Raw genomic sequence first — 26,381 nt, forward strand, 5'->3', positions numbered from 1 at the left:
AAAAGACTGCTCGCTCTCATTAGCTGGAAGGGTTTGGATACCTGTAGGTAACGCCAAGGTCTGGGAATGCGGGTGTTTGATGTTTGCTGTTATAACAGTCAGCCTGCAAACACTATTGTTTAGACACTCCAGTCATCAGAGGCCCCAAATCCGGCTAACCAGTCTCCTGTGCTCAGAAGTATAAAACTCCCTAGAAATTCTGCACAAGAATAAAATATCCACACACAGAGAGCTAATTCTATTAAGGGACTATCAGCTAAGCTCTCTGCAAGACATGCTTTCCCCGGGATAGCACCAAAACTTCAGGCCAGGTTTTGTTCAGAACAAATTTTATCTTTCCCAAAGATTATACGGCTGAAGTTGCTCAAAATTTTAAGAAAATATTTCATTACTTACAAATGATGACTTACCACACAATGAACAAGAATGCTCAAAGGGATCCAAACCATCAAGGAGAAAACCAGGACAGAGCCCACGATGTTGTCTGCTAAGAACTTCCCTGTGAACAATTTCAAAGAGTGTCATGATCAAAATACGACTCTAAAACTAAATGCTCTGAGAACATTACCGCTGCGACGAATGCCACAGGCCGCTGGCTGGATGCTACTGCTGATTCAGTACAGAAGGGAGCATCTGTGCGACCTGAGACCTGACCATCTCCCACACCACAGGCCCCTTTCCAGAAACAGCCCCGGTGATAGATTAGTAGAGGATCCCGGGAGTAACGGTGGGAACGGAGTCATTATAGAACAAGGCTTGTGAAGACAGTGCTATTGCCCTGAGTATTGTTTTTGTGACTAAACTCTAAATCGTGGGCCCTAGAGGACATAATACATCCTTGCTTCTGCAAAATCTGAAGTCCTTTTTTAAATAAGTAATTCTTTCACCAAACAGGATTTAGATTTATAGTCTGTAGGACTGAACCATGCTTATACCATTGTACGTTCACTAACTACTGATTTCCCTTGTCTAAAGATCTGTGCATCCACACTACAGGGCAGACCTATGAGTCCACTGGTTTTGAAACAACTTTGTTTCAAAACAAAAGTGGTGAATATTTCCATCTTCTGTTGCAGGATTAGAGCATGAGTCTGAAGCCACACTTTCCAAATATCACTGCAGAAACCAGCTCAGATCTAAGCAGACAACCCCCAGGGGAACCACCTACTGAAAGTATTGATGCTCAGCTGATCAATGAAGTCCCAAAATCGCTCGATGACATCCTGCACTCGTTTCTCACATTTGCCCTATGAACAGAAAACAAAGCATTATCCCTAAAAGAAATGCACTTAGAAGCAATGTGACTTTACAAAAGTAACTAACACATGAAAGGCTTCATGAAGTCAAACAGCTGGGCTCTTCTCTGCACAGGCACTAATTTGAGTGTAGTGAGTATAAGAATGGAAGGTAAGCCACCACTGACGCTTGACAGCCAGTCAGTTTCTGTAAGTGAATTAATTTAGAATCACCCGGAGACAAAGCTCGAGAACACCAGTGTGTTAAAGATGAGCGTTCCTGTGAGGACAAGACTGATCGCACCCCCATGGAACACAACCTGAGGCCTGGAGAAGCTCTTGAACGCTAACTTCTGTCCTTGTTTTGCACAAATAAAATTATGTCTCTAGAGAACAAAGGGTCTGACTTGGGTGGGTCAAGCTGCTTCTAGATCTTTCCTATTCGTTCAGCACCTGTTTCAAAAATCAAACCTTCATTTTTGCAATATTATCAATTTTATAACTAACTGAGAAAACCAAGTAATCAGCATCCACTGCCCCAAACCAACCAACTTTGCCAAAGCCCCCGCCCCCCCAAGACTCGCCCAGTCTCTGGACTCAGGGTCCCCGCTCTGGAGAGAGTGCCTGAGTTCCTGAGAGCGCCTAGCCTTTGCTCATAGGTTGTGCACACACTTACTTCACTGTACAGACTCACAAGATCGAGCGGTGGGGGAGAAGGACATGGCAGCACCTGTGTTTTGGTTTCCTTCCATTTGCAAAATCGAGTACTAACAATAAAAAAACTTCCCACGTGGCTGGTACAGAAAACTATACATACTCACATTCATGTCACAAAACCCCACTGTACAGGGCTTCCCTTTCCTCAAAAACAAGTTCTTCTCCTCAGCGTCGACGTAGGGCACACAGCGGCCCTCGGCGTCCCTGCAGCACACCTTGCACGAGTTATCCGTCTCTGAAACCAACAGGCGGACAGCTGAGTTTTCTTAGACCTGTGGCTCTCCTTCCCTGCTCTCCCTGCTCCCATGCCCTCGAGGAGGAAGGAAAGCACTTGGTTTTTATTTCAAAAGCTAATCCTATCCATATTCTACCCCTCAAGGAATAACTTCTGAGTTCACGCTCCTCAGTCCTGAGTGGAGGCCACAAAGAAAAAAAGTTACACAGGAAAGTTTTCCCAAATGAGTAAAAATCAAGTTATTCTCTATTTTATAATGCAAAATGCTTCTCTTCGTCCCAACGTTATTACACTGCTGCCTACAACCCCTGGCTTCTCATGTCAAGGACACCCTAGGAGGCCAGGGCTCCAGCTAGACAGAGCTGGAACAGAGCTGCCACCCTGCAGGTGCGGCTCTGAGTGACCCATGTGACAGGAGCACGGGGGGCCTGTGCGTGACTCCCTCCACAGAGGCCAGCCTCTGAGAGCATGTGGGGACAGGAACAACAGAACATCAGATAAGCCGCTGGCACCCATTTGAACAGCAGAAATGCCCAGCAAGTCAGCTGGCAGTGAGTCAGGACAGACTTCACCCCGGGGCAAGTCAGCATTTACAGTCACTGAGATCAACCGGGACACTGAAAACAGGAAAAACTACTTGGAAGGGAAAGGAGACCTGCCATTCGTTCATCACGTTTCCAGGGCCTTTACTGTGTCCTGCTGGGTACCCTAAGCCCTGTGCCACTCACTCAGTAGCATTTACTTGGCATCTCCTGTGTTATCTTCTTTTACACGTTATTCCACCAAGAAGACCACTGACTCTGCTGTATGGATGCTGAGTTCCCTGGTTGTGATTTCTGGGTTCGTTGTTTTGAAATCAAGAGAACTCTCTCTGGGGTGGGGCAGGAAGCTCAGAGCCCAGTCAGTCCCTGAGACCCAGGGGCTCCTCAGACCCAGGGGCTCCAAAAATAACATGGAAACCTGAGGACAAGTCCCTGACAGCCTAGCATGATGTCGCCAACCATCACATCACCAAAGAGGCCCCTGGCCCAAGGCATCTGGCAGGGAGCAAAGGGCAGCAGGCCAGCCCGGCAGGGGCAAGCATCCTGATCAATGGCCAGTCCCGGAATCAGCTCTCTCTTGAAGGAGCATCACAGTCTAATGCCAATGGGACATAGCTCCTGCTGCTTTCATGGTGTGTATGATACAGGGAAGGAGAAGCGAAAACATACCTCCACCCAGACATCACCCACAAAATTCCCTCCTACCCTAACCCACACCGGCCACATGGTCTGAAAATGTGGCAAGAAGGGTGAACAACAGGACGGTTTTCACAGATAAGGTGGAGGAGCCAGGATCTGAATCCAGAATCTGTCTGTTTCCACATACCACCCTGCACCCCATGACTGCACTGGGCTCTCACCCTGTCCTCAGCAGCAGTGAGCGGCTGACACTGCTGGGCCCCCAGGTGAGGGATGTGGCTGGGCAGACACAGGCTACCTTCTCCTCCCCGCAGCAAGGCCATGGTGGGGACACATGCTCACCATTGCATGCACAGGACTCCAGCTGCTGCTCCCTCTCGCAGAAGGGCACACACTTCCCGTCTTTGCACTTGCCCAGGTCCAAGCACACTGTGTCATCCTCGGCGTTCCCAGGCGGGGGGCACTCACTGCTGTTACCTGGAAGCACCAAAAAGATCTACAGTAGAGTATCATTTTGGCATGTTAAAAACATAGACACAAAACAGTACATTGTGTTTCAAGTATATACACATATCCAAACAAACGTTAAACACGTTAGAAGGATGCCTCAGAGAGGCAGGAGAATGAAGTGAGAGAAATAAAGCGTAAGAAACATAACGGGTCTGCTCAGACCACTGACAAGTGTGCCACGAACTAAGGAGCATAATCAACTCAGCTCCACACAGGAGGTGAAAAAAGGGTTGTTTGCATACAAAGGAAACAATCCTGTTTTCCAAACACACACATCCCCACTTCGGCAGTTTTCCAAGAGAACCATCAGGAGGACATACCTGTGCAGTAAGACACGCCTTTGCAAGTAGCGTTAATGGCCTCTTGGCACTTCTTCTGGGCGGTCTCAAACTGACAGTTTTTACAGCAAGGACTATTCCTATCACTGCAGAAGAGCAGACAGGGCAGTTCAGTCAAAGGACAGCCCACAGCGACACTAGTCATGTTACAGGGCCCTGAAGCTCGATCCCAGGGGAAGGGAAGGTCTGGCGGGGTCACCCACTCCTGCATAACTGACTCGCCAGGGCGGGCACCACCTGCAAGCACTCCGTCTGCCGTCCTATGTGGAACCTGGCAGCAGCAATACAGAGAATAGGAGCAGGCTGGTCCAAAGTGACTCGTCTTTAAAACGTGTTGTTGTCCTTGGTTTTCATTCGGTTAATATACTTAATATAGTAATTAAAAGAAAAAACACAGGCCTGGCAAGGCAATCAACGGTCAAGAAACGAGGCAGCCCGAGCCCTACTCCCTATGAGTATTTACAACGTTAATATGCACTGGAGGCAGTCGAATCTGTTAGTCCCCATAAACTAAAGCTTTGCCTCTACTTCTAAGGCAGGCGCTAGGCTCTCAGTGGACATAAAAATGGAAATATAGGTACTTTCTAACTTGTAACCTGCTTCCTCCACATTTAGTTTATGCCATTAAAAGGTATGACATTAAACTATTGTATAGACACAAAAAAATTCATTTATGTCCCAGGACTGTCATTTTGGTTGTTTCCAGTACTTTGCTATTATAAAAGAATGTAGCCATGAGCATCCTTGTTAATTATCAATCATCTTCCTTTACATGTTTCCTGAGAGAAGTCTTTGACCTGGGGGACTGCTCTATAGCAGAGGGTGTGAGATTAGGGATCCGTTACATATGTCAAACTGCTTCAAGGAAGCACTTTTGTTGCTGTAAAGAGCAAAGGGGGAAACACACGTGCGCGCGCGCGCGCACACACACACACACACACACACGACCTCTGATCAATTCCAAAGCCCCTGCATTTTCAATCTGCCATGACCTGGCACCCCGCACCCCAGCCCCTGCCCCCCAGGGCAGATGTCCCACCTGCACTGGACACCCTGCTTCAACGTGCAGTTGTTGTGGCAGCAGGTGTCATTGTTCAGGTACATGATGCCAGGGTCACACTCCTCTCCTTCGTCCACCCTGGAGTTCCCACACACTTTGTTGCTGCGTTCTTGGAAACACTCCTGGGCCTTACTTTCAATGGTCTTATAGATGGACTGCTTACTGCAGTTTGAAAACATCTTAAGAAAAAAAAGGCCACAAAGGACCCAAAATAACATAAAAATTCATTCCCACGTTTGCATCACTTCTCTAAACTCTGAATGTGAAAGTCATAATCAGAGCCTCCTGAAGTAGATCAAGGTCATCACTATCACCCCTAAATGCCTGTATATGGAACTGAGTTATCTCCCTCTGTAAAATGCTAAAAAGCTATACCCCCAGCCAGTCCATCCAGAGGATGAGCAGCCTGGCACAAGGGGAGAGTCGTGAGCTCCACCAGACCATAAGCCACCCCATCCTCGGGCATGGCACCACCATGCCTGTGACAGTGAGAACTAGACACAGACCATCGTCTTCCTAGACAAAACATTCAGGCGTGCAAATGGTCGGTTTCCAGTTTTCTTCCTCTTCTTTCCCTGGCTATTGGTATGAATGATCCATGTTTAAAATCTTTAGGTAGTTAACCTTCCTAAGAGGCTCAGTATTACATGTAGTCTATTGAAAGATTAAATTCCAAACTGTTACCTAAACATTTTCATGGGTCCCCAAGGTTTTAACAGTCTGAGTTTTCTAAGGTGACCAGTGCCTCAAAAGGAGCGTCTACCCTAGCTTCCCCTCTAAATCTGGGACGTTTGACCAGGAGCTCTAAAACAGAGTCCATTTTCCAAACCATTTGACATGATGAAGGAAAGAGGTAGAGACCTGGGGAAAACTCAGTATACTTATTTGAGGTGGGGTCTCCACAGTTCTCTGCAAATTGCTAAAATAGCTTCACTTTCACCCCAGACAAGAGCCACAGAGCCCCTGAGGAGTGGAGAGCACAGGAATCTCCAAAGGTGACAGTGACCACTGAATCCAACAAAAGGAACACTGTCAGAAAGCTATCTAAGAGCCATCACCTGAAACAGAAATACAAACTGGACATTTTTTAAGGATCTTCTAATTAATTGTTATAGTAAAGATATGTAAAGGGCCTGGCTCCAAAGAGAAGCCAGGACAAATACTTAAGCATCTTTCCTGATTAGAGACGACTCTCTTAGCCCCTCCCCAGCCCTAACTCAGCAACAAGAGCAGTATGCTTTCCTCACACTGATGTTGCTGTTTAGCTCCAGGTACAATGACAGGACCAGAAACCTATGAACACTCTTAAAGTCTCTGAAATTGTTGACAATATCTCAAGAGTCAACTCATGTGCTCTATCAGAAACCCTCACTGGTGAATTGTTCATGTATGTACTCGATACACAGATACTATGTGCCATGTACCCCCACCAGACACTGGAGACAGAGCCATGAAGAAGACAAGGGCCCTTCCCACAGGAGACTTAGAGTCTGGCAAATTAAGTATTTTGTTGCAACAGTTTATGAAAACATGCAAATTGTGAAGTACTGTAGAGTTTAAATGAACAAGTTTAAATGAAATGATAGGAAGTTTTAACTTAAAGCCTAAGCCCACCAGTCCTGCAACCTCGAACTCTAATACAAGCCTAAACTATTGCTAATTTTCCCTATAGCTCAAATCTACATGATTAATCTTGGTAACAAACAGCCCAAACAAAAGCTTTAACCAGATTTAGATGGAACACATTTCACTCCAAACACACAGCCAAGTTTCACAGTTCTTTGTCATTTGCAGTCCACCCCTCAAATGGACCTGTTCTGAGCTCTCGTTGTAATTAAATAGCCGCTCTCTCTCCTAGCCACGTCAGGAAGTTCCACAAGATACATACCTTATTGTTCTCGTGATCTCCACTCACAGCTATGGGATACATCACGAATTTTCCTCCCTGGTCCTCATTTGGGGCACATTCTGCTAGACCATCTGGATCATGTTCTGCTCCAAAATTGTGCCCCAATTCATGAGTAGTAACCAGGTCAGCTTCCTTAAAGATCATGCGAAGAAAACATTACTTCCCAGTACCCAACCTGCACCAGCTTCAGCCAGTGGGCCCTGCTGTCTTAAATAGGGTGTTGATTAATCGGATCCTGAAAGAATCCTTAACTCTGCTCAGGAAACAATGGACTCTGCTAAAATAGCCACCTTCCCACATTCCCTTGAGGGTTTGGACAGCCACGAGACCCAGCTCTGCTCAGCCCGCTGCACACTCTCACACCAACCAGCGGATGGGCGGGGCTTCCAGACCAGCTTTGAAAGCTGGACAGACTACGCTCTTTGTCGTCCTTTCTACAGCACAGAAGGAACCACGAGGTGACAACATGAGGACAAAGGCCTTGTGCTTCCAATGGCTGAGCAACAGTGGGGATGACGCTGGACCCCAGAGCGTCTGAGCTGCTGGAGCCCCATGGGACGCTGTCCATGAACTTCTTGACTCAAGCCAATACACCCCTTACTTAAATCACTGTTTACTGGATTTTCCGTTATGTGGACTTTCTGGAATATGTCCAACACATTCCTAATGGATATATCTGGGCAAAAACAAGATTCTAACATCTTCCAGGGGGGAAAAACAGGTCACATACAAAGCATGAAAATGGAATGACTCCAGACTACAGAACATGAAGCGCTAAAGGAGAGTGGAGCAATGCCCTCCCACTGGGAGAGCGCTGGGGATGCACCAGCTCAATGACCAAGTTTCAACGGAGCCCAGCCCACGTTGCTCAGTGGCTAAGTGTCCACTGAGCATCCACCTAGGATCCAGGAGGTCACAGTTCGATGCCCGGTCAGGGCACATGCCCGGGCTACAGGCTCGATCCCCAGCAAGGGGTGTGCAGGAGGCAGCCGATCAATGACTCTCATCATTATGTTTCTCTCTCTCTCTCTCTGAAATCAAAAAGGATATATTAAAAAACAAAAGTCTAAGAGGAGGGTAAAGACATTTTTGGATATGCAAATCTCAAGAGTGTGCCTTCAGGTCACCTTTCTTAGGAAGCTCCTGGAGGATTTATACCAAAATGAGGGTTTAAATCAGGAAGAGGAGGAACATGGGCCCAGCAAATGAGAGTCTGGGTGTCTTCAGAGAGCAGCTACACTGCAGGGCCAGGAAAAAAGTACCCACAGAGCAGAGGCAGGATGAAGGGCTCTGGGAGGGCACCTCTTACAGAAAAACAATGACCCAGATGGGTCTTGAAAAAGTCTGACTGGTAACTTTTATTTTCTTCTTTATATCTTTTTTTTTTTAATATATCTTTATTGATTTCAGAGAGAGGAAAGGAGGGGGAGAGAGAGAGAAACATCAATGATGAGAGAGTCATTGATCGGCTGCCTAGCCCACAACCCAGGCATGTGCCCTGACCAGGAATCGAACCCCTATCTCCTGGATCCTAGGTCGATGCTCAACCACTGAGCCACGCCCAGCTGGGCTTCTTTATACCTTTTATTTTCATGTTTCTCACCAAAGAACGTGTTTCTTGAGGCAGAAAAAAATAAACCCACCAGTATGTATTACTCTTTTAGAAGATACTTACATAAATATACAGTAACTATAAAAAACTAAAAATCTATCCTTTTAAAAAATAAAAGAACATACCTTTGTAAGAATGGTTTTACCATAATTTTTTGTGCTGGTCAAACCACTGTTCAGATAGATATTTTTCTTTCCAATTGGACTATAATAAGCTAAAGGAGAGAGGAAACAAATTGCTTGTTCAGTGCAGAATTTCAACATATGCTAACCAGCCTGCTAGTCCCAGTCACACAACAAATGGGAAACTTACCTTTTGGACAAACACCTCCGTGGCTGTTTGCTCTGGGTGAACCAACGTAAGCCAGTCCGAGAGTTCCCATCTCAAAATCCTGGTAGGTGAAAAGATGTGCTAGGCAGACTCTAGATGCTTCTTCAGCTATATCAAAGCTAAATTGCTTTTAAGAAGAAGAGTTCTTAATTAGATTAACAATGACATATCGAAAGCTGTTTCAACCATATATTCCAGAACATACCATATGAATGCAGGTAAGCACCAAATAGTGTGGGCAATGTTCCTCATCCACAGCTCTCGCTCACCTACCTGCTTTGCTTTGGTTTTACAATGTACAGGAGTTATAAATATAAACGTATAGGAAAGCATATATACTTAGTTTTATGTTACTGAACTTAAGATTAAAATCCACTTAACTGAGCACTGGTGCTATGGTACCAATTTTTTTTCCTTAAAAGGGCTCCATATATTACTTCAAAAACCTCCACTATAACAACCCATATCTCCAACTGAAAAAGACCCTGATTTTTAAAATGCTTAAAATGAGCGGCAGGGTCCTTGGCCAGGTAGCTCAGTTGGTTAGAGCACTGTCCCGATACACCAAGGCTGTGGGTTCGATCCCACGCCAGGGCACATACAAGAATCAACCAATGAATGCATACATCTCTCTTTCATCAATCAATCAATCAATAATCAATCAATACAATGAGAAGCAGGAAAGCCCTGTATGAGGAATAGGTGTTCCCAGGAGATGCCACCCTGGGATTTTGACAATTCTGTGGTAACAGGGTGAGGCTTCTGAGAATCTACTAGGCGTCGGAGAAAGAACTGGAGGAGCATTTGTAGAGTCAAGAGGTTCCCTTTTGTTGCCCCTGACACAAACAGAAAAGCAGACAGGTGTAATGGGTCAGCTGGCCTAGCAGTCAGGATGTCTGGCACTCCATCCTGACTGTCATTAATAGTTATATAATTATCCATAAACAAGTCCTTTAACCTTGCTGTTGCAGGCTGAACTATGACCCCCAAAATTCTTATGTTGAAGTCTTAACCATCAGTACCTCAGAATGTCATTGTATTTGGAGATGGGGCCTTTAAAGAAGTAGTTAAGGTAAAATGAGATCATATGGGTGGGCCTAATTCAATCTGACTGGTGCCCTTATAAAAGGAGACTGGGACCCAGACGGTGTGGCTCAGCGGTTGAGCATTGACCCAGGAACCAAGAGGTCGCCGGTTTGATTCCCAGTCAGGGCATATGCCCAGGTTGCTGGCTCAGACCCCAGTGGGAGGCATGCAGGAGGCAGCCAGGAGAAGACGGCTGTCTACAAGCCAAAGAGACCTCAGGAAAAAAACACCCAGCTGACACCTTGATCTGACTTCCAGACTCCAGAACTATGAGAAAATTAATGTCTGTCGTATACTTTGTTACTGGCAGTCCTAACAGACTAGGACCTTGCTGAATCTCTTTAGAAGAGTAACGGTGCTATTTCAACTTACCTCTCGGGGGAGCTAGTGGGTCAAATTAGACAAGGTATGTCGGTGCACTATACACATAGAACACCCTAAGGACCTCAACCTGGATAGAGCTAATAATATTCTGTAATTCTATTCAAGCTTTGAAAACTGGACTTCGGCCTTGTGAGACTTGCACAAGGGAATTCAGATGAACTACACTGTGCCTGGACTAACCCATGAAAACAAATAAAGTGTTGTTTTAAGCTGATAAATTTGTGGTAATTTGTTAGAGCACCAAGAGGAAACGAATATACTACCAACCTATTGAAAGATAAACATATCATTTCATAGGAGGTCATTTTACAAAGCAAGAGGATACACAAATTCAGACACTGAAATCATGTGGCAGACGGGAGAGAGCATATCCTGTGAGGCAAGAATCCATATGGCAGTGTTTAGGTTGACTACTTTAAATCACCAGGATAAAAACACAAAAACTTAACATTCTTGAACAGAACGTCCAGATCTCTGAGTTATAAATCTACTGCCTAATTCATTTCCATATCGTTTGATCATTACTGACCTAAGAGACTCATTGAAAAGTTCAGAAAGACCTGAACAAACAAAATGGTACAAAAAATTTATACCCTGGGTATCAGCCAGTTTTCTTCACTGGATCCTCACAGATACCAGGGATGAGCAGCACTGCTCTGGAGCACTTCTCACTCGCACAGCTTTTTTGCCCCTCTTGCTGGTGGCCCTGCTGCAGGGACAAGGTGATGGCCGGATCAGCCGAGTGGGCCGCTCCTTGTTCCAAGCACCTCTCCTAGCATGCCCCTTCATCATGCAGACACGACCTCCCCGAGAAATCACGTCCAGGGTTCCTCAACGTACCTCAAGCAACATCTTCACATCCCAAGCATCCTTTTCTTCATTTGGATAACTTTTTGCCATGTTATAGTGCCTTTCACCTGGTTTTACTTCTTGTGGAGACTTGAGAATGCGAATCTATACTTAAAGGGATAACATACTTAGAACACTTCAGAAAAAAAATCACAAACTCTGAATACTACTTTGTTCAGACATTCAAAAAAAGACTATGATTCTAGAAAAAATATGTTATGGAACCAGAATCCATGAAATTCTTCAGCGTTTAAAAACAATGAGAAGCATATGATATGGAAAACCTGTCAATAAATGATTTATAAATTTATAGAAGTACTCCAAATTTTCATTTTCTCAATTTAGTTGGGAAAAAAAAAAATTTAGGCTGCATTAGCCTAACATACTTATTTTAACTACAGTCAATGATGCAGAGATGCAGGTCAACAGGATGTGCACCACCAGCTACCACAGGAGTAAAAGATGAAGAACAGGGGCTATTCCTTGTGCATGTAGTACACACACATATTAATCCTGCTTAAAACAAAGCAAGGAACAAAGGCATGCTCCGCACGGTCATTCTGGCGTCTCCTGCTCTGTCTGCCTGTGGAAGGCATGCTCTGGTCTGTTCTGCACCACGTGGTGTGCTCACTGGGGTGGGCCTTGCAGTTCTGGTGGTGGGTGGTCAAGGTCAGTTCTGGGATGAAACAAGAAACCCACAGTGACTGCCCATCTAAACCACAACTTCCAATCCATCTGTCATCATTAAAGAAGCTGATATTTGCCCTGACCGGTCTGGCTCTGTGGTTAGAGCACTGGCCCTCAGACTGAAGGGTCCCGGGTTCAATTCCGGCGAAGGCTCAATCCCTAGCCCTGGCTGAGGCCTGTGTGGCAGGCAACTAACCGATGTGTGTCTCTCATCTCGACGTTTCTCTCTCTCCCCCTTCCATTCTATCTGAAAAGCAATTGAAAAAACAAAATCCTCGGCGGAGGATTAAAAAAAAGCTGATATTTTTATCTCCTATATCACACCTATTTTTTCACCCGGTTCCAAGTTCTAAAGCAACAAAGACCTTTATTTACTGGCCCCCTAAAACTAAACAAGTTGCAGCTGTTTAAACAAGTGAGGCAGCTTGATATGAACCAGTGGGATAATCACCGACATATTCATGAAATGAAGCAGCACGATCTACAGAGCACGGCACACCACCACTGTGTCAGAGACACACATGCTATACATGCACAAGGCCTCTGGGAAAATACACATGAAGCTAGTGACATGGATGTCTCTGGGGGAGGAAACTGATTTGACGACGGGCAGAGATGAGGAGACTTACTTTTCACTGGTTTTTGTATCGTGTGTATATGTTACCTATTCAAATAATAACTTAAAAAAAGAAAATGCAAGTAAAAAAATGGAAAAGGGAAAAATAATTATCTTAGTTTTATGCAAGTACTATAGAAGTTTAACATTTATAAAAATGATGTATAATTTCAAATTTGTTTTTAATCTCTAAATTCTATCTATAGAACCTATAAGAATATGGTTAATTTGGTACAAAGAGCCTAGAAAAAATAGAAACAATAATTTCCATATCAGAGATTCTGTCCAAAGCAATAACCAATGCCAGAACAGTCTTTTTAATCAGTCACCAATTTGGAACAATTTTTACTATGAGATATTAAGATGACATTGACACATCGTGGCTGGACATACTCTATTACCAGAATATAAGAAATCAGGAGATTTAGGGGAAAAGAGATCTAATGGTTCTGTATGTATAATGCCTTGCAGTAGTTCTGAGCAACTTTTCTGACTAAGGATTCAACACCATGTGCGAGGATTCTAACTAAAGACAAAAGGCATAATCAAAGACAAAGGAAACGAGGCAGGGCCCCTGGCTGCTGTGGCTCCGTTGGTTGAGCACCGTCCCATGTACCAAAAGATCAGAGGTTTGATACCTGGTCAGAGCACATGCCCGGGTTGAGGGCCTGGATCCCCAGGAGGGGGCATGTGGAGGCAGCCGATCAATGTTTCTCTCTCCCTTCCTCTCTCTACAATCAATTAAAAAAACATATTTTAAAAAAGAAAACAAGGAAGGGAATAAAAAGGCCATGAATTCAGAGAAAGGAAAGATCGCAGCAGCAAAAAAGGCTTTCTGCCTAAAGCAAGCCTAGGAACAGAAAACTCCATAATCTAGAAATAGTATCAAAAACACTGTATAATTTACCAGGTGAGAATTACTAGCATTTGAGAATATTTATGATTACATTTGAAAATAAGTTTTGGGGTATGAATGTAAGTAACAAATATGTGTATTATATAACTTAGCTGAGTAATGTAAGCTACATCCATTGATAAATACCTGCTCTATCTGTATTCCATAACCTTTAAAACCTGCGTTGTCCCATGAAGTATTCCGATAGATGTCATCCACTCTGTCAATTAGCTCTATCTGTGTGTATAAAAGAGAGAGAGAGAGAGATTATGTATATTTTTACTACTTGCAATGTAATAAATTCTGCAGGGAGAAAAAACATCAGTTTAGAGAAAATGCCATTGTAAAAGTTTCTACCAATTACAAAAACTAACATAAAGATGTTACTCCTTATCGCTGACAGTGCTAACAAGGAAGTTATTCCTAGCCCCAAATAAAGTGATATTACCAGAGTAAAACAGCGGTACCCCTTATTACAAACCCAAGTAACCAACTGTATATGGAACCAAAATACCAAGTAACAGGCTTTTTAAAAATAACTGCCATTCCAGTCAGCTACAAAAATGAGAATAGTCAATCAATTTACCTAAAATATTCTCTTCTAAGAAGTACTGTCTTCACTCTGTCTCATGGCAGGTTCCTCAAACACCTTCCTCAGAAAGAAGTGTCTGGGACTGCTACGCCTATTCCCCAACCCTCACAGGGCAGAATTCAGCACCGAGGACCAGGAAGAGTACAAGCCAGAAAAACAGGGTTTTACCACCCTCCTTTCTTCTGCTCGCTCACTTGGGAAGGGGGTGAGGTAGGTAGACAGGGACAGCCAAGGACGGTTCACACCACATAACAACACACACTCATTACCTATCTTCTCACAGAGAATTTTTTATTGTTCAAAACTGGGTAGATGAGGTTTGTTCAGGCAACTGTGAAGCACGTTATAGGTAGGAAATTGTTCTTTGCTTATAGTAACTGTAAGACTAAGAAATGCAAATTTTAAGACTAAACCTCTCATTATATTCATATTCTTGGTATAATGAACAAAGAAGTAAATTAAGAGGAGCCCCTTAATACAAAGCCCTACTAAGAAACTTTTTCAAGAAAGAGCTCTCTTACGTAGGAGCGAGAATTACAATGACTTCACACACTGCGCCTATTAACTTCACAATGGATTCTTTCACTTCACATAGAAGGGAAGGGAGCAGGGCGAGGAGGGTATGAGAGAGAATGGGAAGAGCGAGGCAAAGAGAAAGACATCTTTACTGCGCCAGGCTCTCGGTTCATGAATAGCTGCATTCTCTTACTTCCTAAACAACATTTCTGTCAGTGCCAAGTTATCATGACAAATGAGGTCATACTAATAAAAAAGGTCAATGAAATTCTGACTCCCTTGACTTTTCAAATTGCACAGTAAATGCTTAAAAATTCAGTGTCAATACATCTGTAATCATCCCTTCACATCTTAGCCCTACAGTTGGTTATGACCATGAAAATCCCATCTAAATGCAGATACTCCAACAATTAGCTATTTTATGACACAAACCAAACTGACTCTCTTCTCTGAAATATGCATATAAGCAAAAATAAAACACACAGGTTCATACAAGTACTTTCTCTACTCTAGAGCAACATTCATGTCACCAATAAGATCACTGCCATTATAACAGTAATGTTTTCAAAGAATTCACTTGTATAAAGAGAGCTCTATGTAACGAACTCTCCCAAAACCTAATATGCTTAAAAATTCTAATGTGCAGAAAATAATAGTTCAAAGGTAAAATAGTTTTTAAAAAACCTGAAACTAGAATCTCTATGCAGTAATGTAAGAATCTCAAATATTTTATGCAATAATACAGCACCTGAAACATCCGGTTTCAATTTTCAAATTACAGCAGTCCTCTCTTAAATGAAATTTGTCTACCTATGCTGAGTGTTTTTGTCCAATCATTCCCCAGTACCAAATACTTACTAAGTAATTTGTAGTGGTACTCTCTTCCCCTCTGCCCATGTACTTGTAAAAGCGATGATCTGCCACCACCAGTAATTTACACGTGTTCTTCATGGGATTGGGGTCGGCTCTTCTCCTCACCCGATGAACAAGCTCTAATATGAATTTGTACGCACTATTAAATTAAAATTCATCAAAACAAGGAGTTTTTTATAGTAACACTTTAAATCTAGCATATTCTTGAAACAAACATTACTTAAATTTAGTTTCCTTACAGGTATCTTGAACAAAAAACAACAACAATTTGAAGACAGAAAAGTGAAAAGTAACATGAGGTTTTAAAATTGTAGAATTCAAAACCAAGAAAGTGTCTCTATAATTTTTATTTTTAAAAAATATATTTTTATTGATTTTAGAGAGGAAGGAAGAGGGAAAGAGTGAGATAGAAACATCAATGATGAGAGAGCTTGATCAGCTGCCTCCTGCACGCCCCCAACTAGGGATTCAGCCCGCAACTCAGGCATGTGCCCTGACTAGGAATTGAACCTCGATCTCCTGGATCCTAGGTCAATGCTCAACCACTGAGCCATGCCTGGCTGGGCTCTGTAACTTTTAAAATGAAGCAACTTTAAAAAGTACTTAAAAGAAAAGTGATCACCTATTTATTTCTCCGCTATGAAGCTCTCACTCTATTCTAGAAATCCACGAATTAACCAAAGCAATGGCAAAAATATCAAGGTAAGCAAACATTAAAAATTAGTTTGTGTTAATAGGTTTTCTTATCAAATAACCAAATTACTTAAGAATTTATTTATATACTTAAATGCTGTAATATTTTCCAAGGATTTTAACAATGAGGACAGTAGACTATTTCCCCAAAGTGTTTGTTTTCAAACAACTCTAAATGAATCTGGCCCAAACTGATTAGCTTCTTCTTTCTAAACATTAGAGACCTCCCTTGCAACCAACTAATTTCTTACAAACTTATCTAAAGATTATCTTACAACAGTATTATCTTGTCATTTTCAAATACTTGCAAATAAAAAATTAGTTGCCCTCAGATTATTTAACTCCCCTTTCCGCAATCTTTTCTTAAGTCCAGCCTTTATTGTTACTATTGTTTTCTAGTGTTTTCATTCTTTACATTATAGGCAAAAGAATTAACATAAAAATTTCTGAACAAAACTATTTTCAAGCCAAAAACTAGTTACTTGACAAACATGTTTTGTTTTGTTTTTTAAATCAATTAACAACCACCCCTACTGAAGACAGCCGTAATGCTTGTTTCCTATCTGAAATATACTTACCATCAGGGGGCTCTCTGTCTACCAGCCCTTCTGGAAACAAATCTTCATTTTCCGCTTTTATGTAACCACACACTTTTGAAGAATGCAAGCGTGAAACATTCTTGATGTCTTCAGATTTATAAACTAACATTCTTTTGTCTGTAGTATCATTAATTAGTCTCCAAAGTGGCTAAAATGGAAAAAATATAATTGAGATGAAAAACATAAAAATTCCTAAATATTAAATTCTTACATCCTTTCCTTATTTTTAGATAATCTTTGTTTCCAGGCTAAGTAAAGTGACTAATCATTTTATCGAAAATACACCTTTTCAATTTTTATCAGAGTGTCTATGCTGATAATATACAGATTATTCACCCTTTGATTTATCTGTATATGAAAAGAGCATTATTTTGCACAAGTTATGAAATCTTTTAGAAGACCCAGAAGAGAAAATGCACATCCTTTCCCATCCCTGATTTGTCAGCACCGACTGTGCTGGCACTGCTCTAGGGGATGGACATGTAGCAACGAGAGGCAGCTGAGGTTTCTGTTCTTAAGGCGAGTACACAGGTGTCGTATTATTATTATGTAGTACTCCTGAAATTTATGTCATTACCAATGTTACTCTAATAAATGTAATAAATACAGAAATGTGGAAATACACATACGCTAATAAGAAAGAGCTCGCGTATAGATTTACCTCTATGTTATACTCTGCCCCATCCGTGTTGATCCTCACTGTAATATCATCATCGCCTATATGGGCTAGAACCCTAGAGGCGGGCTCACCTTAAGAGAAAAAAAAATTCATTATTAGAAATATTTGTATCAAAAAATAAACTATGCCCTACTGCCACTAACACTCAACAAAGTCCTTCATCAGAGTGCATGTGCCCAGAGGCTGTAGACCCCCACTATGAAAAAAGCCTCAAGCAGTGAGAGACTCCCCTCCTCAGCAGGAGCCTCTATTTCAGTAATCTCTCTGCCTCCAGCTTCTTATGAGAACTATCTAGAGTCTGTTACAGAACAAAACAAGGTGTACAGTTCCTTCTGGAATAACTCTGCCTACTTTGGGGTAAGAAAGAACTAAGAGGAAGCAGAAAACATACTCTGGAACACAGAGGTCTTGAACTAGACTATTTGACCATTTTAATGCCATTTTTTTCTTATTGTAAAAAAAGTTCCAGAAGTAAACCACACCTGCTAGTTGGATACATTTTCTTCAATAAATACAAAACAGGATCAAACAGCCAATTATTTTATCTCCTAGCTTCCCTGTTTAAAACCTCACAAGGGTAGTATACAACGCTTCTCTGAAGAAAAGAGGTTAAATTCTTATCACCGAGAGGAAATCCATTTTGATCATCAAAGCAGCCAGCTGGCACGACATGCTGGTGATACCCATATCCTCCTGGCTGAATGCTGCGGCTTCCAAACAGATAGCTCAAGGAAAAGAAGGAACAGCAGTTCTCTGGTAGCTCTTCTCCCTCCCCCCAGAAATGGGTATGCAGTCAAGTGGGATCTGGACAGCGAGCCCCCTAGACACAGGCAGGCAGACAAGCTCCATACTCACCGACCACGTGTCCGCTAAAGAAGTCTTGCCACTTGACACTGTACTCGCTCTCGTTTTTACCATCCACCACCACAACTTTGAAATTTTGGGAAAAGCGTTCAGTACTTGATGTCAAGTATAATTTAAAATGCCTGAAGAAAGAATGCATTCATATTTTACTTTAAGAATATACAATGGAAGCCTAATTTCCATTCAATTAAACTTTCTTAAAAAAGAAGCTGACATTAATAAAATGCTATGCAGGTTTTAACTAGTATTTCACTAGGTACTTAGAGCTTTATATCTCCTGTAAACACAGAGACTAATTTATTTAGCTGTCAGAATCTGGCAGACCAAGAGCACCTAGAACTGGGCAAAGATGATTCAAACAGCTTGGGCCCGCCAGGCGTGGCTCAGCGGTTGAGCGTCGGCCTAGGATCCAGGGGATCGAGGTTCGATTCCCGGTCAGGGCACATGCCTGGTTGCGGGCTCAATCAATGCCTCTCTCATCATTGATGTTTCTGTCTCTCTCTCTCTCCCTTCCTCTCTTTGAGATCAATAAAGATATATTTTAAAAAAACAAAAAAAAACAGCTTGGGTGTTCATCTCTGCTGGCGACTCTGCAGAACAAGGAAACACACACAACTGGATAGTGTAAGTCGGAGTCCTGTTTATCTTAAAAACTCATTAAAAACTGGTATTATTAGATACCATTTATTGAACACCTACTCAGTGCTAGATGCTCTGTATATGTTATATCCACTCCACACAGTAAAAACTGAGGCTTGGAGGTTAACATACTTAAGGTTATACAGCTGGCAAACGGTGAAACTGAAAGTTGAACGTGGTTCATTTCAGAAGCCTGTACTACACTGCCTGTAGCAATCAATCGGATCTTACTGCTGTGCAAAATTAGTAAATGCCAGTTTTCTGTATTTAAAACCACTCATGCTTTTTTCTCCTTCTAAAGAGAACTTATCTTTAAAAAAATTAACCCACAATACAAGGAAAATAAATACAAAGCAAAAACAACACAGGCATTAAAATACACACTGCAGTTCTTTAGTTGGCTTAATATTCTTTTGTTTTCTATGAGTTTCAGTCTTGACTTAAAAACTGGGCATGGTGAGAAAGAATTTTCCAATCATTATTTACAGAGTCCTTTCAATGTGCCCACGAACTCCAAAGATAAAGAAAGGTATGTTTTTCATCTTAACCACAGGAACAAATGTTGTCAGCTGTGGTGTTGAAAATATGAAATGTTACGTCCCCACGGGTCTGCATAAGCCTACACTGCCAGCAAGAATCTAGACTGAAGACTGTCTCCATGGCAACAAATATTTTTAACATTTTTGATAATAACAAGGTAATTTTAGTTTGCTTGTGGCTTTTTTTTTTTAATGGTCACAGGGAAAGACAATAGAACATTATTTCAGAAACCCTGGAACATTTTCTCCTGCTATCCTAAAGCATATCTTCCCACACACTCACAGGTATGACTTTTCCTTCCCATCAGTTAAGCTGAGAACTTTGAAAAGAAAAGTATCTCTATTATAAATGTATTATTTAGCTTTAGAGCTCTCCAGGAGTCTCAATACTACTTTTACTTAATGTTCTTTCCAGAAAAATCACTGGAATTGTACTCTTCATTTTCTACACTAATAATCTGCTCTATGGTAAAGATGAGGGCCAAGTGCTAGTAAAATTCCTGTGGTTTTTTTTACTGACTTTCCAATCTTCACCTTTCAGCTATAAAGCCTCCAACAGAATGTCAGATTTATACTTTACTCTCTCAAAATTATGTGAAGTCATATACTTACAAAATTCTTTTAGCATTTTCATTTATCTTTCTGACTTTTAATTTAAGGATTTACAGTAACTACAAACTGGTATCAATCCATCTGAATTAACATTTTCTATTTTTTGTATATATCACAAAAAAATCTAGTTAATATCCATCACCACGCCCGGCTAGTGTTGCTCAGTGGGTTAGAGCATCATCCAAAGGTCTCAGGTTCGATTCCCAATTAATTAAAATTCTTTGTTAGAATTTGATAAACATATTATTATTACTTAAATATATCTCTATTGATTTCAGAGAGAGAGGAAGGGAGAGGGAGAGAGGGATAGAAACACCAATGATGAGTCATTGATTGGCTGCCTCCTGCACGCCCCATACTGGGGATTGAGCCCGCAACCCAGGTATGTGCCCTGATCAGGAATCAAACCTCCATCTCCTGGATCATAGGTCAATGCTCAATCGCTGAGCCATGCCAGCTAGGTGATTAACATGTTATAATTACCACCAATGACATCTCTGGAATACCTATTTACTTTTTTAAAATAATCATCAGTATAAACTTTCGAATGAGCAATATATACAATGTAAGAATAATGACAGACTAATTATATCAATCACAAATCTATAAAAATGTAACCTCCCAAGATACCCTTATATACCTGAAACTAGTATAATATCGTATGTCAACTGTAATTGAAAAAATAAATAACCTATGGGGGGGGACTTATTTTTCTGCTTTTGCCAAACCAGGTCCCATTTGCCCCAACATTTTTCTATGAATAATTAAAATTACCTTTTTAATGCTGAAAAAGTCAGTAGTGTTTCTAAATGTGTTGATGCCTGTAGATCTCTTTTTCTTACCGAGTGCTGTTGGATATTGGATAAAGAGAGGATATCGTAGTCTGAGAGCAAAGAATCAAGCTTTTCTGAAATAAAGGCCAAAAAATTATTAATACCTAAACCTACTAATCAATTGCAATATTACTAAAATGAGCGAGTCAGACAAACTCTTCCTAATGTAACACATTATGAACTGCCCAACACATAATCTATGAAGTATTCTTATGAAAAACCACAAATTGAACCTGAATCTAATCAAGATCTAACTTCTAGTTTTGAAAACATAAATGTTGAATGTTGCCAAGTTAAATAACCTTAGTATGCAATCAGCCACACCCAGAATGTTAGAATTCCAGCAGAACAGATGACCCAATGTCTTCAGAAAATAAATGGCATGGGAAAGAAGGGATGGGCAGAGACTTAATAGACAAGAATAGGGCAAGCTAGCCAATGTGTGAACCTTTTTAGGTCCTAGGTCAAACAAACCATGGAAAGATATTTGTGAGAACGAGGGAAATATGAACATGAGTCCATGTTCATAACAGATAATGATAATTTTGATATCTCAACAAGTATCATATTATGCAGTGACCTAACTTCTAAATTAAAGGCATTTCTGGCTTGTATGTTTAAAATTCCTAAGACCAAGGTGGCCAACTCAACCTGGCAATTGTCAATCTGGGCTACATTAGTTTCTTATCAGTTGATGTGTAACAAGAAAGAGCAACAAACGTATTAATGGCCTGAGCAAACCAAAACTGGGAAAGTAAATGTTTTACAGAAAAATCACATATCCCAAATTAAAGAACAAAAAGTAATAATATCCCTATTTTGCTGCTCTAAACAAACACAGCAGATTATCAACCCAGTAGATACCAGGAAGTAAAAGTAGTAAAACCAAATTAGTCCCTGGGAAAAATCAACATTAATTATTTTACCAGACTGACTTGGAACCCAAAAAAAGTAAAGATCACTGCCCCAAAAATGAAACAAGCACGAAAATGTTTTTATTTGATACAGAGCCAGATTAAACAATGTAAAGTACGTCTGCCCTATAAGTCACTTGTCATCAACAGCAACTCTGCTGCCTCTTCCAAAATCAGGAGAATTTCCGAAATACAATTTTGGTGACTTAAGTCTCTGTAGAAACTGTCTAAAAATATTTGAGCTGAGGCTTTCCTTTTCTCTCAACAAATATCACTGCAGAAGCAATGGTATTCAAAATCATTCCACTGGACTTAGGATGTCCTCAAAATAGAGCAGGAGCTTAAAATACAAGTGAATTGCTGCCGAGGTTAAATATGCTCACAAAACCATGTGTAAAATAAAGAACCGATCCAATACTCCTCTACTTCTTCCCCTAAACTTCCGAACTGGTTCGTTCATCAGTTCACTCATTCACTGCTAGGTGCCAGGCACTAGGCTAAGTACTGACAGAGAGCCTTAAACAGAACCAAGTTCTTGCCTAATGCAGCACTCATCTTAGTGTGGGAGACAGACATGCACAAGCAAATGCAAGTCAGTGCTGTGGACATTAAAGCAGGACACAGACACAGGGCGTGGGAAGGGTCAGTTTATAAAGAGTGGTCAAAGAGGAAAAATGGCCCAGCCAGCGTGGCTCAGCAGTTGGGCATCAACGTAGGATCCAGGAGATCATGGTTCGATTCCGGATCAGGGCACATGCCTGGGTTGTGGGCTTGATCCCCATTGGGGGTCGTGCAGGAGGCAGCCCATCAATGACTCTCTCATCACTGATGTTTCTATCGCTCTCTCTCTCCCTCTCTCTGTCATCAATAAAGATATATATTAAAAAAAAAAAAAGAGGAAAAATACCTCCTCCCTGTGCAACCTTGAAGACATCAGGGAGTAGACATGCTGCTAAACAATCAAAGTAAACTCATTCAAAGTCCACTCAAGGGTCTAACTGAAGATAACATTACACAAAGTAGCAGCAAATTTCACACTTGCTGAGTCTCACCATTTTCTGTTAACAAAAGTTCCTTTTAAATTTAATCCAAAGGAAAGCTGTTTAAGAAGACATCGATCACTTTCATGTCTATGGATGGTTGTGGAGGTCTGGCCTTGCTAATGTTTGTAATGCTTAGCAGCACCAATAAAAACCTTCAAGAAACTTACCATTTATTCAGCAATTTTTTAGTGTTTCCTACAAAACACTATGGTGGGTGTTTCATGTTATCTCCACAAACACCCCTGAGGCATTATCCCCATTTTATAGATGACAAGATAGACTCAGGAAGAGGATCACAAAGCTAATGTAGCACAGAACTGGGATCAGAGCTTGGGCCAGCTGGCCGGAGACCCCAAGCTTTACTGATGTCATACTTTTTAAACTTCTTAAAGATAGCCTAGCTGTCCTTGGACCTTCTACTTCCTGCTCTCCTACTTTTTGACAAGTCAACCAAACATGACCTCACCTCCCTCTGAATTCTGAAACACTGTTTATTCCTTTCTTCTGGCACTTTTGAGTTATATTTGTTTTATCTCACAAATAGATTGTAAAACGGCCAAAAGGGAGCTCCATATTGTCTGTCACATACCCTACCTTACACTACCCAGCACAGAACCTTGCACAGAACAGCACTCTTGTGTTCGCAAATTGCACAAATGCTCAATGCTGAGGTGCTGATAGGATTCTTCACTCTTCCACTTCCTGATACAAACAGGTTGGTACATGAACTCAGTTTCATTCAAGATCACAATCACTCCTACTGACTGAGAAACTCAACCTCAATACTGTAGTTTCACTGTCAATATTACAGGCCAGTCGTTCTCAGTATGCTCTCCACCAGCAGCATTGGCATCCCATGGAATTGTTACAAAGGCCAGTTTTCAAGTCTCCTACTCAATCAGAAATTCTTGGGGTGGGGCTCAGCAAACTGTGTTTAACCTGCCTTCCAGGTAGTGTTGATATACACCTAAGTTTGACAACCACTGAACTAGGCTAAAGTAAGGAAATAGCTCAAAGTTGTTCACTGTTCAGCCTTGCATTATTTTTATAAACAAAAATCAGAAACAAGGTAATAACTGTCAAATAGATAAGTTATGGTACTTTTTTTTTTTAATTGTTCTTAGGTAGAGGAAGGGAGGGAGAGAGAAACATTGGTGTGAGAGAAACATCGATTGATTGCCTCCAGCACATGCCTCAACAGGGATTGAACTCGACACCAGGGTATGTGCCCTGAATAGGGCTTGCACTAGCCACCTCTTGGTGTATGGGACAACGCTTCAATCAACTGAGCTACACTGGCCAGGGCAAGTTAATGTACTTCTACATAACAAAAAAATGCAATCATTTAAAATGCTCTCGCCCTGGCTGACATGGCTCAGTTGGCTGAGCATCGATCATCACATGCACCACGAGGCAGCCGGTTAAATTCCTGGTCAGGGTCCACGCCTGGGTTGTGGGCTCCATCCTCAGCAGGGAAAACGCAGGAAGCAGCTGATCAATGTTTCTGTCTCTTTCTCCTTTCCTCTCTCTCTAATATCAATAAAAACATATTTAAAAAAAAACACTTTAAAAATATAAATAAAATGCTCTTAAAAACAGGTTTTTAAAACATGGGAAAGTATTTGTTATAACATTAAACAAAGGCACATTTTCTTAAAAAATACTATTCATATTGCATGATCTTAACTATGTATAAAAATAGGCTTAGAAAAAAATAACAGTAAGATAGTAACATCACTGGTTATCTTTAGGTATATTTTCTCTATAAAAAGCACCTTTTAAATGTAGCTTGCTGAAGCACTTTAAAATACTTAACTACTATGCTTCCATTGTAATTTGTCCTCTTATAATAACTAGATGGCTCCAACTGCATGTTCTGGAGCCGTTCCAAACTGCATGGTAAAAGCACTGCCCCATCCAACAGACTGATCTGCTCTTGCTCCTGTCCCTTCACTAGCAACTAACCGTTTCTCAGATACTCCACGTTTCACTGCACTTCACTTCCCAAATTTCCACCGATTGTCTCAGTTTTCTATAGCTTTTTCAACAGCATTTATATTTCCCCTACTTCCCAAAAGCTTTTATCCTCCATTCATATCCAAATCTCTCAAAAAACAATATAAGCAAACCACTTAACGTCCTTAGTTCAGCGCATGGTCATAATCTCTCTTTCAAAAACTCCACAATAGCTGCTCCGCACTCTCTAGAATGAGAACACCTTCCTTGATTTTTACGAATTACTCCAGCAATCACCCTAAATTACTGAGCTTTTCTCATTTCAGCTGGCTACAAACACAAATCAGAAAACAGCAGACCATTCAAAAGGTCAGAGAGAGTACTATGATTTCGGTACCCACTCCTTCCTCTTCCCTGCCACATGCTGTGGTTTCCCTCACTTGGCCTCCTGTCTAGTGGTCCTTAGAGACTCACCCCTTCCTCACTGCTTCTGTATCTTTTCCTTTCTTGCATACACATTCTGCACTTCCTTTTACCCCTTTCTACCAGACTCCATCTACTCATTTATTCAATATTTATTGAAAATCTCCTACCTTCCAGGTACCAGGGATATAACTGAGAAAGAGAAATATATTTCTGATATTGTGACACTGGCAGAAAGACCACTACACAAAAAAATTATTACAAAGTATGTCAAGCACCAAGGGAGAGGAGGCTGTATGCAGGCAGTCAGGGAGGGATCAGGAGCAGGAGCCCCGCCTGGGGACGGGTGCTTTCTCAGGAAGATAGCCTGGACGCTAAGACAGGATGAAAAGGAAGCCAAGAGGAGAAAGAAAGGAGACGGCTCCAAGCAGAGGGCCACGGGAAACAGCACAGGACACACAGCAATGAAGGCCACTCAGGCTGGAGCACAGAACCACACGGGACGTGAAAAGGGGTAAGGCTGGAGAGCAGGCAGAGGCCTGGTCATGAAGGGCCGTGGAACTAAATTAAGGGTTTTGGTCTCCGGATAAGGACAACAGCTGTGAGTCAGAAATTTCACTGGGACTGCAGGGTGGAGGGAGAGTGGGCGAGAGGGGAATGGAATGGGGCCTGGGAAACCAGCTAGTAAGCTGCTGAGCAATCCCAAGTGCAAACGATGGAAAGACCCCCTTCTGCCTGGGGTACCTGGAAACACGGTGATTTAAAAAAATCCACTGAGATTTAAAAACAAAACAAAACACGGGAAGGGGCAGGTTTGGCCAAGGGGTTTATATTGAGAGGACAGCTGGAGTTCCATACTACAACTTGTCCCTTACATACAGTTGGCAATTACACTGTTCATTTACACAGAACTTTTTTTTGCTTTAGGTCATCATATGTTTGCAATCATGTCACTGATAAGT

At 41.7% G+C, this 26,381-nt stretch overlaps 1 protein-coding gene across 6 annotated transcripts in view; it reads right to left on the reverse strand.

Annotated features, from left to right (window-relative positions):
- The window catches only part of ADAM17 (ADAM metallopeptidase domain 17), a 34,334-nt gene that overhangs the window by 3,817 nt on the left and 4,136 nt on the right, over positions 1-26,381 (reverse strand). For 2 of the 6 annotated variants that reach the window (XM_081156489.1, XM_081156490.1), the window contains exons 2-17: positions 21,025-21,157; positions 18,452-18,582; positions 17,579-17,667; positions 16,897-17,065; positions 15,611-15,744; positions 13,792-13,881; positions 11,438-11,551; positions 9,110-9,254; positions 8,923-9,011; positions 7,165-7,317; positions 5,256-5,455; positions 4,199-4,302; positions 3,711-3,845; positions 2,057-2,187; positions 1,169-1,247; positions 411-499 (exon numbers count right to left, since the gene is read on the reverse strand). In XM_081156489.1, the coding sequence (XP_081012615.1) occupies positions 411-499; positions 1,169-1,247; positions 2,057-2,187; positions 3,711-3,845; positions 4,199-4,302; positions 5,256-5,455; positions 7,165-7,317; positions 8,923-9,011; positions 9,110-9,254; positions 11,438-11,551; positions 13,792-13,881; positions 15,611-15,744; positions 16,897-17,065; positions 17,579-17,667; positions 18,452-18,582; positions 21,025-21,157 (1,985 nt within the window). Of the gene's footprint in view, positions 1-410; positions 500-1,168; positions 1,248-2,056; positions 2,188-3,710; positions 3,846-4,198; positions 4,303-5,255; positions 5,456-7,164; positions 7,318-8,922; positions 9,012-9,109; positions 9,255-11,437; positions 11,557-12,762; positions 12,813-13,791; positions 13,882-15,610; positions 15,765-16,896; positions 17,066-17,578; positions 17,668-18,451; positions 18,583-21,024; positions 21,158-26,381 lie in introns of those variants that run through there. The other 4 variants (XM_081156492.1, XM_081156491.1, XM_081156493.1 and 1 more) reach the window with 4 other exon arrangements.

The sequence above is a fragment of the Miniopterus schreibersii genome (assembly GCF_964146895.1).
Source record: "Miniopterus schreibersii genome assembly, chromosome: 13".
Taxonomy (NCBI): domain Eukaryota; kingdom Metazoa; phylum Chordata; class Mammalia; order Chiroptera; family Miniopteridae; genus Miniopterus; species Miniopterus schreibersii.